A 14398-nucleotide genomic window follows, 5' to 3' on the forward strand; every position below is an offset into this window, starting at 1 on the left:
ACACATTTAAGAAAACATACGTTCAAATATCAAATATAAGAGAATGTTTTAGTATTATGTCAACACAGACTGCATATACTAGAAAACATACCATCTGCAAAATACCCCATTCACTTAGTCTATTCATATACTTCTATTTGTGCAGCCTATACATGCATATTTTTTAGGACAAGAACACATGACTGTACTGAAATGGCACAAACATGTGCAATTGATCTAATATCTTTTAGGTTTGCTGCAGCTAGATGTAATATTTTATCTCTGATTTACATGTCGGTTTTTCATTTTAATGCTAAATTGCTATAAATGCAGACAGATAACGGTCATGCAAATGAAGAACCGCATTTCATTTCACACACTACAGCATGAGCAAACAGCTTTTCAGCTCTTCAGTTTCTGATAGATCCCCATTCTCATTTCTGAAATGACCAAGGTGGATACGTGGCTTAATTTAGAGCATTCTCATGCATGCCAATTAGCCAATTAAGCCTGTAAAACATACCAGCCAGCAGACATAATTAAATAAGCAAATAAGTGCCTTTAAAGGTGCTCCCCAGTCAGTCAACTGAAAAGGTAATAACATCTCATCATCTGCAAATGAAATACAAATTTTTTCCAAGTTCACTTGTGGAAAAAAAAACACACACATGAACCCACTTTACAAAAAAAGCAATATACATTTTATTGTGTGATTTGTACATATTCACAGTTTATTATGATACAGCAATAGGTGATAAACTCGGACTGCACAGCAACACATAAGGTCGCCATGGCAGGTTTCCATGGTATCTGAACTCCATGAGCAGAGACACATCTTTGGCTTCAGGGAAGAGCACATATTATCAATACACTGTTCAATATATCAGAGGAACTATTGATTGGGATAGGCTTTTTTATACAGGAACAATGCAGACTTACGGACTAAATATGGCTTTAGTGAAACAGGGACAAGGCTTCGATTGATGTAAACACTGACAAAATAATTAATCCAATCAGAAGCAAAAATGGGTCTTTCTCCCCCCACCCACCACCCACCTCAATACTGGTGTGCAAGACGTTACACGCTGCACCCCCCTCACCCCCCTCACCCCAAACGTGGATTTCGTCCGTCTACAGAGTTAACCAGCGAGCGGCTGCATCTGCAGCAATGCAGCGCGGTGACAGAACAGGCATTTGCGGGGGTTAGAGATCACAGGATGATTAGAGCAGAGGTGGTCTGCAGCGAGGATGTTCCTCATATATATAGAAGCTGTCAAATCCCTGTTGTCAGAGTTCATCTCCTGGGAAGAGGAAAGTGAACAGATTACCGGAGCGGAGCTTAGAAAACCAATTCTTGCGCCTCTCGTCTGAGTGAAAGCAGAAGCGCTTCAACGGGCAGCGATAATCTCTGCTCCGCCCGGACGGCCTCCGCGTTTAAGCGAACGACAAAAGCTACTTAAGCTCTGTGTGCGGGGCCGCTGGACCGTCCGAAACGCCATGTATTTTGATTGGTGACCTGTAAGAAACCGGATTGTCCCAGTCGTTGGACAATTATTGGGAAACCGCATTCGTGAAATAGTCCTCACATCTGGGGTGCAAATGGGTTCTGATGGCTACATCAGACACCAGCCAAGTGCCTATGGTTTTTTCAGTACACAGTCCGAGATCAATGCTTTGTAGAGAGCAAACTGTGTGAAAAGGCAATACATAGTATTTAATGAAGCTGAATAGTAATAAATTCATATATAATATTATATAAGTTAAACAATTACCCCAAATATTTCTCAGATAAGACCGTGGAAACAATTATTTTACGTACAAGTTAAGGTGGATGGGCGTAATTGTTCTCTTCGGATCGGCTGTTGAATTAAGTAAGGAATCCGTGTTGTTTTCAATGCTGACATCTAGTGGCAACTAGGCAGCATTGTGTGCAATGAAAATGCAAGTAATCCTTCATTAACATGGTAAAATCATACATTAAAAAAAAATAAAATAATTTTTTCATTCTCCCAAATAGGGAAAACAACTGCAGGCATTGTAGCAGCTAACTTAATCTAAAATGTACAAAAACAGAAAAAGATACAAAAAAATCTCATATACAAACTGAACACAGTTCACAATATGTTATATCCAGTACAAAAATTCCTTCAATACATTTCTTTAAGCAATTCAATAAATGGGCATCCTTGACCACATATATTGTAGCAAACCTGACTATCAAACAGCATATTTGGAACATTTTCACAAGTGCATATATATTGTTCTGATCAGCTTTAGCAACACAGAAATTCACGCTGTGGGAGATAAGGGCATACTTACACCAGAACACTCACATTAAGAAGCATGTAAGCAATTTTTTCATTAAATACGAAAACAACCTGACCAGTCCTTTCATTTAAGTCCTTAATAGATAATCCTTTCAGGAAGTAGAAATGCAATATTGTTGTTTCGAGGCATTTGTTTTCCTCTTTAACTTTCAGAGCTCAAACTGTACCAGACAGGAAACATGCCCGTTTCTCAGCAACAACTATTCAGGAAGTATAGGTGAAAAAATTAAACAACGTAGATATAAAATAGATATAAGGTTTGACAGAGCAGTACTGTCTAACAACCTATTGCTGGACTCAGTCATCGCTAGGAGTGCCTCTCAGTCTTATTGCAGGGTAGGAAGGGAGGTAAAATTTCACAGCATTCCAACAGCTCTCTCTAGTGTCAATCTATGTACCCCGGCCCTTGGCAAAAGCTGAGGTTAAGCCACCAGCGTGCAGCACCCGGTGCATTAGCACGCTCAGCCCGCACGCGCGTTATTCTAGTCTGCGTGGGGTTCTGAACATCGACGCCGACCGCTGCGGCCTGCTGGTCACCACGGCGTCAAGGCGTCGTTGGAGAGAAGCACGTCACGCTCCTGTAGCATTTGTGTGAACTGAGATCTGTCGCTTTATTAAACCTCAGCGGCTGAGCGTTGCCTGTGTGCAAGCTTGTCACAGCAGCGGCTTCCGAATGATGTTTAATCTGCCACAGCAGTTGTGCATCACGCGAAGGCCCACGGTACCCTTTGTCTCCGGAGTTATTAATCCTGGACGGGCGGTGAACGCGGCCTTCAGCAGAACCGAACGGCGGCGGAGACCGCGCCGAAGCGAGGGCGAGCCGCATTCCGTTCCCAGCGGCCCCGAGCGAAGCGCCGCGATTATATTTAAAGTTTCCGCAAAGCCGCTGAGGGTTAAATCCGGCTTTTGTGCACTGCTCTTTGCTTGCCTTCGCCTTACTGTTTTCCAACAACAGAAAACAACGCGCACCTGTCACATATTGTAACTCAAAGGAAAAGGGCTCACTCCGGCTCCTGTTGGCAGCACTTCCACAGGAAACGTGTGACTGGGATTCTAATTCTGAATTTGGCATGATTAGCCGCGGATACAACAGGCATGCTAACGCCCTGGGGCTACTGCTAATGGAACAGTCAATCTTCCCCTTATTTCAGTGTCAGCATTTATTTTCATTTGCAAAATCCTCAAAAGACTCATTCATAAGATTAAAAAGGTAAATTAATTTTAGAAAATTATTCTTGGAGACACAGGTGTGACGTTGTTTTGTATTCAGTCGTATGCGTGTGTGAATTTGTTCAAATTTGTCCATGGCTTCAGGTTTCCCTTCCACTTTAGCATGGCTGCAGCCAGTACGGAAAGGTCTAATGTAAATCTTCTCCGCTTTGCCTGCCTACCCAGCACATTTAATGGCCGTTAACATGTCAAGTTCTGTTTTACCCCATTTCAAAATCTGCCATTCACACAGACAAGCAAAACAGACAGATGCTCTTCTACCAGCCTAACTATGCACCTGAACACTAAATTTAACTCCCGCAAATTGCCGCGTTGAGCTGGTTTTTAAACCCACTCGATAATTATTACTTTTTATCATTCCGATGACAGTGTTTTGCACCTGCTCAGTTCAATGCAATTATTTTGTCAAACGTGCACAAATCCTACTCATTACTGGATTAGGAAGGTGCCGGCTGTAATATCTAATGAGATCCCTTCGGAGTGGAAAGCCGCAGTCTTCTCCGAGTTGCAGGCCCAAATTGTTTACAAGAGCGACGGAGCGATCGCCTTTGTTTTCTGTCAACAAGCTGCTCGGCGTTGCGGCTGTATTTGCTTGTTCGCTGACACCGCAGCTATCTGAAAATCAGATAAACGCCGTGTGACAGCAAACAACGCGCCTTCTGAGATAAGTACAGCAAAAAAAAGAAAAGAAAAAACAGTAAACGTCTTTACATTGAACCAAACACGAGGGGCGGAGAACACGACAGCAATCAACCGGTCACGTGACACGGCGCTCCCCGCCCGTTCTCTCTGCGGGCCCGCGTGCCGTTTCGGGGCATTTCAGAGTCCGGGGCAGCGATCGCGATGCGTGCCGAAAAGAGGCTTAGGTGGCAGACAGCGTGCTGGCCGCCCAGCCTTTCGCTCTGAGAGCGAGGGAGGGAGGAGGATGAAGTCATCAATAATAACACAGGTAAGTAGGACACCGGCAAGGTCAGCACAGAGGAAGCGTCTTGCGGGGCTAAAATGAAACAGCTAAGGGCTTTTTTTTTTTTTTTTTTTTCCTAATTCCAACTCATCAAGGAGACTCTTTGCTGGGGATGGAGATGTATTTAAATATTTACCAGCGACAGGGCTGCCGCAGCCGGCAGGCGGGGAGAGTGACAGGGGGAATGAAGCTGTCTGGATGCGTGAGCTTCTTCCGGGAGGCAGAGGGTCTGGCTCCGAGCGGGTCCCCGCTGACAGGCAGACTGGCAGCCTCTCGCCGCTAAAGCTGCAGGCTAGCCATTAATCTGTCAGCGCGGGCTAGCGCGCAGCTCCCCGCGCTTCCCAGCCGCGGCAAAGCCAGCGGCCCAACCGGGGCGTTTCCTTTTTTGTTGTTGCTTCTTCTTTTTTTTTCTTTTGCATTGTCTCACACTTTTCCTTTTTTTTTCCCCCCAAAGTTGTTCGAGGGCAGAGCAGCAGGAGGGGGGGGCGAGGGCGGAGTTCCGGGTGTCCCCGCCTCCCGTGTCCATCACTCTTCTCCCTCTTCTACGTAGGTGGAGGGGAACCAGCCCACCTGAAATTGGAAGAAGGCAGGATCAAACTACAGTAAGAGGAGAGAATATTACTCGGGCTTGCATCAGAGAGCGGCTGTCTATCAATAACCTTGAAGACGGGGAGCAAAAATCGGCAGGCGGGGAGGGAGCGGCCAATGAGATGTGCTTCACAGTACATTAGGCAGAACAGTTACCGTGTTGGGTTACCAAGCGCTGATGGCTGCAGCTGTGCTTGGGATAATAAAATCCAGCAGTAGTCCATCACAGCTCTGCGCTTGGTGCGCTTCCGCCATTATCTGATTCACTGACGGTCTGACTCCCTCACATGCAGCCAAGACGGGAAAAACGTCACATCGCCAAAAGACCCCTCTTTTGCCCACCCCCATCTTTGCTCTTTCCCCTCTTAACGGGGCACACGAGGTCTGGCGGAGACAGGGGGCCTGGACGCAGACCTTTGAGTGACCTTTGAGTCACAGGGCCAGTTGCTCCACGGGGGCTCAATCTGTGACCACTGTGAAAACCACTCAGCCCTCCACATTCCCAGCAGCCCACACAGACCCATCGGGGCCGCACAAAGGCACCGATGCCCACTGATCCACAAAACTATTAACGACACCCGCAAAAGAAAAGCAAGAACCTCGACATTTCAGTTAAAAAAAGACCAGGGCCCTTGTTTCGAACGGCGTGAGTAGTTTAAGTGGAGGAGCATAAAAGCCAGAGACAAAAAAGAAAGACACAGGTTTTGTTTTTGTGTTCCCCCCCCCCCCCATCCCACAGGGAGGAAAATGCATAAAGCCTTCATCCACATCACTGTTTGCTCTTTTGATTCCCCAGTTCTTTTTTTCCCACAGACTTAATGGGATTCCACTTTAAATGAATTTGTGTGAGCGGGGGATGTTCATTATACATGGTTGTACGAACAATATCTTTCCCGGCCTTATCGGGGTGTCGCTGTTTGTTTACGGCTCCCCCACTGGGTGGGGGCCACTCACCCGGCCATTAACCTCCCCCCTCCACCATCCGTTGGCGCCGGACGTTGTGTAGATCTTCACCACATCCCCTTCCTGGAGGGACAGCTCCCGTGTGTCTCTGGCGCAGAAGTCATAACGGGCGATGGCGATGCCCATGACTTTCGGGGTGAACACTGAAAGACAGAGAGTAAAGTGTAAGCCCTGTGCGTATGTGTGTTCACGTGTGTGTGTGTGTGTGTGTGTGTGTGTGTGCGTGTGTGCACAACCGTGTGTGCGTGTGTGTGTTGAATGTGCCTGTGTGTGTGTGTGTGTGTGTGTGTGTGTGCGTGCGTGCATCTGTGTGTGTGCGCGTGCATGTGTGTGTGTGTATGTGTGTGTGTGTTTGTGTGTTCAGTGTGTGTGTGTGTGTGTTTGTGTGTTCAGTGTGTGTGCGAGTGTGTGCGTGTGTTCAGTGTGTGTGTGTGTGTTGAACAAGGGAGGATGACAAACTATCAGAAAGTGTACTGAAATACAGTGTGATTCTCACATTTACACAAGTGACTCATGGTGGAATTCCCGGATCTAACACAAACATTTTAATTCAGTCCACACTCATTTGCCTGTCTTAGCACATCCAATTAAAATAAATGAATTATTTTTTTATTTTTTTACAAATCAAGGCAGATCGAATCAAAATGAAGTGGCTCAACTGATTATGCCTAGAGATGTGTCAACAGCATAATCCACACTCATTTGGTGCAATAAAACCACACAAGAGCTGTTCCCGACATTCAGGAGGAAAGAAAAACTAGATGTAAAAAAAAATGAATCCACTGCTTATCTGGCAAGTGCATTTTTGTGTTGCCTTAAATACGCCTGACACAATCAATAACACACAACCGCACACACACACACACACATATATATATACTGTACATATATATATATATATATATATCACTAAATGACTTTAAACGTCACTTTGTTTACATGCGTGTCAGGTGAGTGCCTCTCTTTCTCTTTCAGAAAGACCTCTGAGCCCTACTGCTAGGTGTGTGCGAGTGCGTGCCTCTTTGTTTCCAGTAATCAACATGTTGTTTCCAAACTGCCTGGTACAGACAGATGGCGTTGAGCCAATAAGCTGCATTCATACGCCCACTAAAATGACAGTATAAACTGAGCTTAGAGCTCTTAGGAGGAACAACAATTTGACCCTGCCTGCCTCCTGCATTCTCAGCTGTGCCGAGGACAAGGAAGCCCGCTCGGATAATGGCTCTCGGTAACATTTCATTGGGCCAGACGGATATGTTCAGCCTCCAGGGGTACGTCCCCGAAATGGGAAATTACCCACAGGGAGGCCACGTCTCTGACAGCACAGAAGAAGACAGCATAAGTTTAACACGCACACACACACACACACATGCACACACCAAAAACACAACCACAGAGAAATGCAAAGCTCGGGATGGTGTAGGGGGAATGATAAGCCTGATATGGGCCTGCGCAGACTGCTAAAAAGCCAAATGAAAAGGAATAGAAAGCAGTACCTGTACCTGACCAGAAAGGAGCAGAGGAGGGAGGAACAAAGCTGTAGCCGGCAGCAGTTACAAAAGAAAGCCCACAGAGAAATGGAGCTTGGGGAGGGGGAGGGGGTGGGGGAGGGGGGAGGGAAGCAAAGAAAAAAGGAGAGAAGCAAAGGAAAAGATATGTTTAATATCAACCAAAAGTTGAAAGGCAAACAAAGGCTGATAACAGCGCAGTAAAAAAAAAAAAAAAAACTGCAACTAACAGCCAGAATTATACCAAACTCCAGCTTCAAGTTCATATTTTAAAACATACAATGGTGCCTAACAGCCACAGATAAGCCAAACTCCAGATTTGTGCAGGTGGCACTAGTATTGGTTTGCCTTGTAAAATGAAAACCGTGTGAAAAATCGGGTGAAAATTGTATTCATCTTACTTTGCCCTAACGCACATAAACTGAAGAAGGCAATACAGGGGAACTGACTTATTTGTCTTGTTCCATTTGCTGAGATGAACAGCACAGAAGTTCAGAAACAGTTCCTTCCCTCATGTTAGACTCCGTTATGTTGCCATCTGATGCCGCATCTGACTAGCTAGACCAATATGCTGAAAAAGTTAGTGTCAACTCCGCAATATGTTTACTGGCCCCCCCTCCCGCAGAAGGCAAATGCAATACAGTGTGCAACATGGCACAAATTTACCACCATAGCAGTTAAAAAACGGGCCTGCAGGCCTTAAGTCTTCAGCGTGGAAGCTTCCACGCCCCCGCCCACACACACGGTGCACGCTGGCTGACCCGCGACAGGCTGCGCCGAGGTCCTCACCGCCTCCTCAGACAGAGGCGTAACGGTGAGTGTCAGGCATCAACACCCCGCAAAGGGCCTTCCATGTCAAACACACTGGCAGGAGGAAACAGAGACGGTGTGTACAAGCACACGCATAATTAAAGCGTTTAAAGATGTTTTTTTCTACTTCACTGCATGGTAATGTTCAATGAGCTTGTTTTATATGTATTTTACTATTTTTAGTGTTTTGACATGTTCCTCTAAAAGAAATTAAAGTTCCCTTTCGTTGTAAACATACTGCATGTACAGTACGTAATCTTTACAGACATACACTACATGGCCAAAAGTATGTGGACACTCAAACATCACACCCATGTGTGCTTGTTGAACATCTCATCCCAAAACCATGGGCATTGATATGGAGTTAGTCCCCCCTTTACTGCTATAACAGCCTCCATTTTTCTGGGAAGGCTTTCCACTAGATTTTGGAACATGGTTGCAGGGATTTGCTTCCATTCAGCCACAAGAACATTAGTTAGGTCAGGTGCTGATGTTGGGCATAAGGCCTGGCTCGCAGTCGACATTCCAATTCATCCCAAAGGTGTTTTATGGGGCTGTGGTAAGGTATTTGTGCAGGCCAGTCAAGTTTTTCTCCACCAAACTACGCAAACCATTTCTTAATGGCCCTTGCTTTCTGCATGAGGGCATTGTCATACTGAAACAGAAAAGGGCCTTCACCAAACTGTTGCCCCATTCTCTACAATGTCATTGTATGCTGTAGCATTAAGATTTCCCTTCACTGGAATTAAGGGGCCAAGCCCAAACCATGAAAAACAGGCCCAGACCATTATTCCTCCTCCACCAAACTTTACAGTTGGCACAAACCCAGATTCGTCCGTCAGACTGCCGGGAGGTGAAGCGTGATTCATCGTTCCAGAGAACATGTTTCTGCTGCTCCAGAGTCCAATGGGGGTGTGCTTTACACCACGCCAGCCAACCCTTGGCATGGTACACGGTGATTTTAGGCTTGTGTATGGCTGCTCGGCCACGAAAATCTATTTCACGAAACTCTTGACAAACAGTCCTTGTGCTGACAGTGATTCCAGCGGTAGTGCTGCAACCGAGTACAGGTGAGTTTTACACGTCACATGCTTCAGCACTCGGCAGCCCCATTCTGTGAACGAGTGTGGTCTACCGCTTCTCAGCCGAGCTGCTGTTGATCCTACGTTTCCACTTCACAATAACAGCATTTACACTTGACTGGGGCAGTTCTAGCAGGGCAGAAATTTGATGAACTGACTTCGGAAAGGTGGCATCCTATGGCAGTGCCATGTTGAAAGTCACTGGGCTCTTCAGTATGACCCATTATACTGCCAGTGTTTGTCAATGGAGATTGCATGGCTGCATGATTGATGCATGCTGCATGCTTTTATGTACCTGTTAGCAATGGGTGTAGCTGAAATAGCCAAAACCACTAATTACTAAGAGGTGTCCACATACTTTTGGAAATGTAGTGTATATATCATTTATATGTATATATAATAATGATATGCAAAGACCTCAAACATGTTAATATGTTTGTCATGGATGCAAGAATACAAATACAACAAACATTTCCAAAATACACCAGCGCAATGAATCCCTTTCAGAATGTCCATCATTGCTGATGGTAGAGGTTAAATAACCGGCATTTGACAGAGCTGTTGGGACTGTGCTGTTTTTCAAAAACATCTGCTCACATATTTAGAGAGCGATCTCTGCAGCAGCGTGGATCGCAGGATGCATTTATTCATGAATGCATGGCGCTTTTCAGAAAGGTCTCTTTTCTACCCACAATCCACCTTGCCTGCCTGTGATATCCGACCGGTTGACATTTCTGATTCTGCCCACGCCGCTTCCATAAAATGAGAGGAAGTCAAATGCCTGTTGCAGAACCGCCATCTATTCGCCACAAAAACACCTTCCATAAAACTTTTTTTTCCCCCTTCAAAATGTTGTTGTTATTCATGATGCAACCACCGCCATTGAGGGTTATAGGTCGACCATCCATAGCAAGAGAGTACATTGCATTCACAGTAGAATACACTGAATACTGAACACCGAATTTCAAAACTAGATATGGCAGCCTACTCCAGGGGTCCCAGGAAATTAAAACATACAGTATGGGGATGGGGGGGAGGGGAGGGGAGCCTGTGGCAAGAGAAACAAAATTCAATTTTACTTCCGAATCTCCTCATCCAAAAACTCACAGCACGGATGAACTGTCACCCCCGCTAACAAGTCTAATTAGCACATTGAAAACAGTGTTTAACCAAAAGCGGATTGACATTTCAATCAGGTGAAAAGATTCTGGAAAGAGCCAGCAGGTTTTTAAAAAATATATTTTTTAATAATATATTTGCATTTCAGCTGAAACCTTCTGATCATAATGCAACATCACTGATTGACAAGGTATTGCTCAGTCTTCTGTTGGTGCAGTTGTCTATATAAACACCATGATTACACGTTTGCTGCAATGCCATGGAGGCTGATTTTTTTTAGAAATGAATATTGATGATTCACTTGCATTAAAAAAACAAACATTTGCATTCATTTTTAAAGCAGGAGGAAAAACAGAAGAGCAAATCTGGTACCATGAGAGAAGACCTTCCCAAGAATTGCAGGGAGAAAAATGGCCTTCATGAATTTGGATTCTTTAGTCAAGGACTCTTGTCGCTCCCCAATCTCCTTTGTTTGTTTGTTTAAAGATTGGAAAATTTGACTGACAAGCTCTTCAAAATGAGAGTGGGGCTTTGCAATCTGGATATATTTCCCACATGCAGCACGACCTTCAGCAATCCTGGGACTCTTTTTCTTGCTTTTTTGCACAATGACATATGGCGCTACAATGAAATCTCATCTAAGCGCTGATTGCAGTGCTTCATAAACTCTCGATCAACCCAGAGCGCTGCTAGAGCCAGCAGTGAGCTGTCAGCAGAAGCAAGGCTTTTAACCCTTTCCTTCCAATGAGAACTCAACACATTTATGTATCTATCTTTTTAACCACATTCCAAGTATTAATCAGTGTGAATACCTGAAGAAAATCTATTGTGCCATACATATAAGACAACACACACTTTAGCCGTATATCATAAACAAATTAATTCTATTTAAACAGTAAGATGCACAGGGAAATGGCATGCCCAAAAAAAATTTTCATGAAAATTGGCATCACAGTCCTGCATCTATCAGCTGAGTAAACAAGTCTGCTATAGATTTTCCAAGCTGTAGGAATTGTGGCTGGATATATGAATACTTTAAAGCGAGTTACGCTACAAGGTTATTTGGAATACTATACGAATTATTAAATCAAGTCCAATTACAAAATCCAATTAGTGTCTATGGTGGATTGTACCTTTTAATTCAACAAATATTTGAATTGAGATTTATGTCTTGCTTTCATTTATTTAAAAAAGCTGGCTGTGCCTCGTATACTCACTGTTTCCCCCGGGCCTGTTGGTTCGGTGCATGGCTGCGTTCTCTGGTTCCTTGTAGGGGAACTGCAATGTGGTGTCCAGACTTCTGAAGCCCTCTTTCAGTGAATGATGCTTGTAGTACTCTATCAACTCCTGGCCAAACGCATCAAACAAAAATAATTAGTGAACTAGGAAGCAGTTAGTCTACCGTATTTTTACACATTCAGACTCCATACCAGACTCAAACCCTCAACACTTCCAGGGCAAAAAAAGTGAAATCAAATTTGTGTTCTACACTGGTGCAACTACAATCATAAGCAAAGCTGTTTGGGAAGCTATTACTGTTCAACTTTATTGTCTATAAATCATGGCCAGTAACACCTTGACACATTAATATAATATTAAACACAGTTATTCATGTCAGGGCATACCGTAATCATCCAAAAAGATAGATGGCCTTTTCAGTCTCAAGGAAGTTATCTGAATACACAACATTACAGCCATGGAGATACTCATCAAGAAAGCCAGAAGCTCAAAAGAGACAGGTGTTGCTACAGCAGCTAACAACATAGCACGGCAGATCCTCTGGCCCTATGTAAGGATATCTGACTATGCAGCTACAGGACAGATATGTTGTTCATCAGCTTGTGCAGACTAATCCGTCAAAGTGGAGAAGCATACTGTATTGCTGACATTGAATAGTGCTGGATGAAATTCAAAGCCAAGAGAATGAAATTAGAAATGTTTAGTCAACCGGACCATTCCACATTCCTTGGGATCCATGAACCCTCCTAGCCCTTCAGTTTTTATGGGTCTGAAATAAGATTAATTACTCACCACTAAATTATAAACAACAACAAATGTTTACAGTAATTTCTTTTAATACGAAAAAAAAAGCCTGCTCACTTACTAAAATACTCCTGAACTTCTTATTCTCTGCGATGTAGAAACAGCTCTCCTTAGTTAAGATCTTGATGTGCTTCACATCGTTGTTATACCTGTGGGCAATGAATAAGTTATGAGTGTAATTTTCTGGTGATCATTGAGATCAATACTGACCCCAAGGGTGAGCTGCCATGATAATGCATGGGGGCCAAAGCTCCCTGACACAAAATGTACAGAGACGTCAATAGAAGTGGCCCGGGTTCTCATTACCAAACTGTATTTACGGGACAGAGGTGCCGATGTAAATCTGCGGGCGCTTTTCGGGGGCCAAATCACTCATTGCGCCCTTGATTGTGGCGGCATGAGCTACGCTGGCACAAGCGGAGTCGCAATCACATTAGCCTTTGTGTCTGGGCGTGCATGCTCTCCCACCCCCCCCCCCCCCCTCTGATCTTCATTACTTTCCGGAATGAGCCTCTTATCACTTGGCTGCCGAATAAGCCTCCTAATAATATTCCTAATCCATATTGTACGCAAAAAAAAATCCAGTGACGTGCTTATTATAAATTGAAATGCCAAAGCTTAATTTAGAATTCTGGCGGCGTCTTATTCCAGCTGGCTCCTCCCCTGACAGGGCACATACCACACACTACAGAGGGGTGGGGGGGGGGGGGGAAAGAGAACGTATTGTCTGTTTCAGACAGACAGTTTCATGCCGTTTCAACAAATATGGCCTGCCATCCTCTTTCTGCCGTTAGGATGAATAAAGTTGAGCGGCCATTGAGGGGCCGTTCTGCACCGTTCACAGTTCAAGCACACAGCAAGAGCAGGCAATTAAGACTGTCGTGCGATTATGAGCTTTGAGCACGATCCGTCTGCTTATGAAAGAGCGCTAATGCCTTGAAGAACACCCTCCCCCTCCTCGCCTGGCGAGCGAATGATGCCTAACACAAGGCAAGACACTCGGCTGTTCCTAGATAACTCTAAGATATTCCTCAGAGACCCAGAGTCAGCAGCACAGAACAATTTAACCAAGTGTGCACAAACTTTTTTTAAGCAAAGTGCTCTTTTTTACCGGCACCATAAACCATGCAGTAGGAACAGACGGGAACAGAAAGACACAGAGGGGCCCCCTTGCTGTGCCACGTCTTTGCGGGAACGCACCACACACTGTTTATGAGGGAGAGACAGGGGCCATATTCGTAACAGGTTATGGCGATTCTGCCTTATGAAGGGCGTAATAAGATTCTGCTGACTTACTTTATACTGATGGCGTACTCCGTGCATTCCTTACTCCTGTGTCTCACCAGGTAGGTGCTGTTCCCGCGGTTTATGAGCTCTGCCTCCGCCTGGAGCCTCTCCATTGGCCCGGCGAACCTGTGGAATGATCAATCGATCAATCGAAATGCACTTGTTACATGGAGTCTTCACAATGGAACTATTCCAAAGTGCTGAACAGCGTTCGTTTGTCATGACAAAAATTTTTTTAAATAAAAGAAAATTTGGAAATTGTTCCCTGTCCCTGGCTTAAGGCAGTCAAGAAACACTGTGTCAAAGTGGCAAATAAACAACAAACCATGAAAAATAAATTAATTGAAGCCTGAATATTAGAGGGAAGAGAGCTCTTAATGGTGATAACCCATACTAAAATAACAGCTCTCTCAGGATAGAGTATCATTCCATTTCCACATGCTCTTCTGAAAGGGTGACACGGTTACAACATTAATGCAATGTAGGGAAAACGTTAAC

The 14398-nt window shown here is 44.6% G+C and overlaps 1 protein-coding gene across 1 annotated transcript in view; it reads right to left on the reverse strand.

Moving 5' to 3' along the window:
* Positions 1–657: 657 nt before the first annotated feature.
* The window catches only part of LOC135253230 (guanine nucleotide exchange factor VAV3), a 71007-nt gene continuing 57266 nt past the window's right edge, over positions 658–14398 (reverse strand). Inside the window, exons 23-27 of the mRNA XM_064332267.1 lie at positions 13910–14026; positions 12675–12762; positions 11788–11917; positions 6043–6194; positions 658–5070 (exon numbers count right to left, since the gene is read on the reverse strand). Coding sequence (XP_064188337.1) covers positions 5026–5070; positions 6043–6194; positions 11788–11917; positions 12675–12762; positions 13910–14026 — 532 coding nt within the window. The 3' untranslated portion in view covers positions 658–5025. The remainder of the gene's footprint in view (positions 5071–6042; positions 6195–11787; positions 11918–12674; positions 12763–13909; positions 14027–14398) is intronic.

The sequence above is a fragment of the Anguilla rostrata genome, chromosome 4 (genome assembly GCF_018555375.3).
Source record: "Anguilla rostrata isolate EN2019 chromosome 4, ASM1855537v3, whole genome shotgun sequence".
In the NCBI taxonomy this organism is placed as follows: Eukaryota; Metazoa; Chordata; class Actinopteri; order Anguilliformes; family Anguillidae; genus Anguilla; species Anguilla rostrata.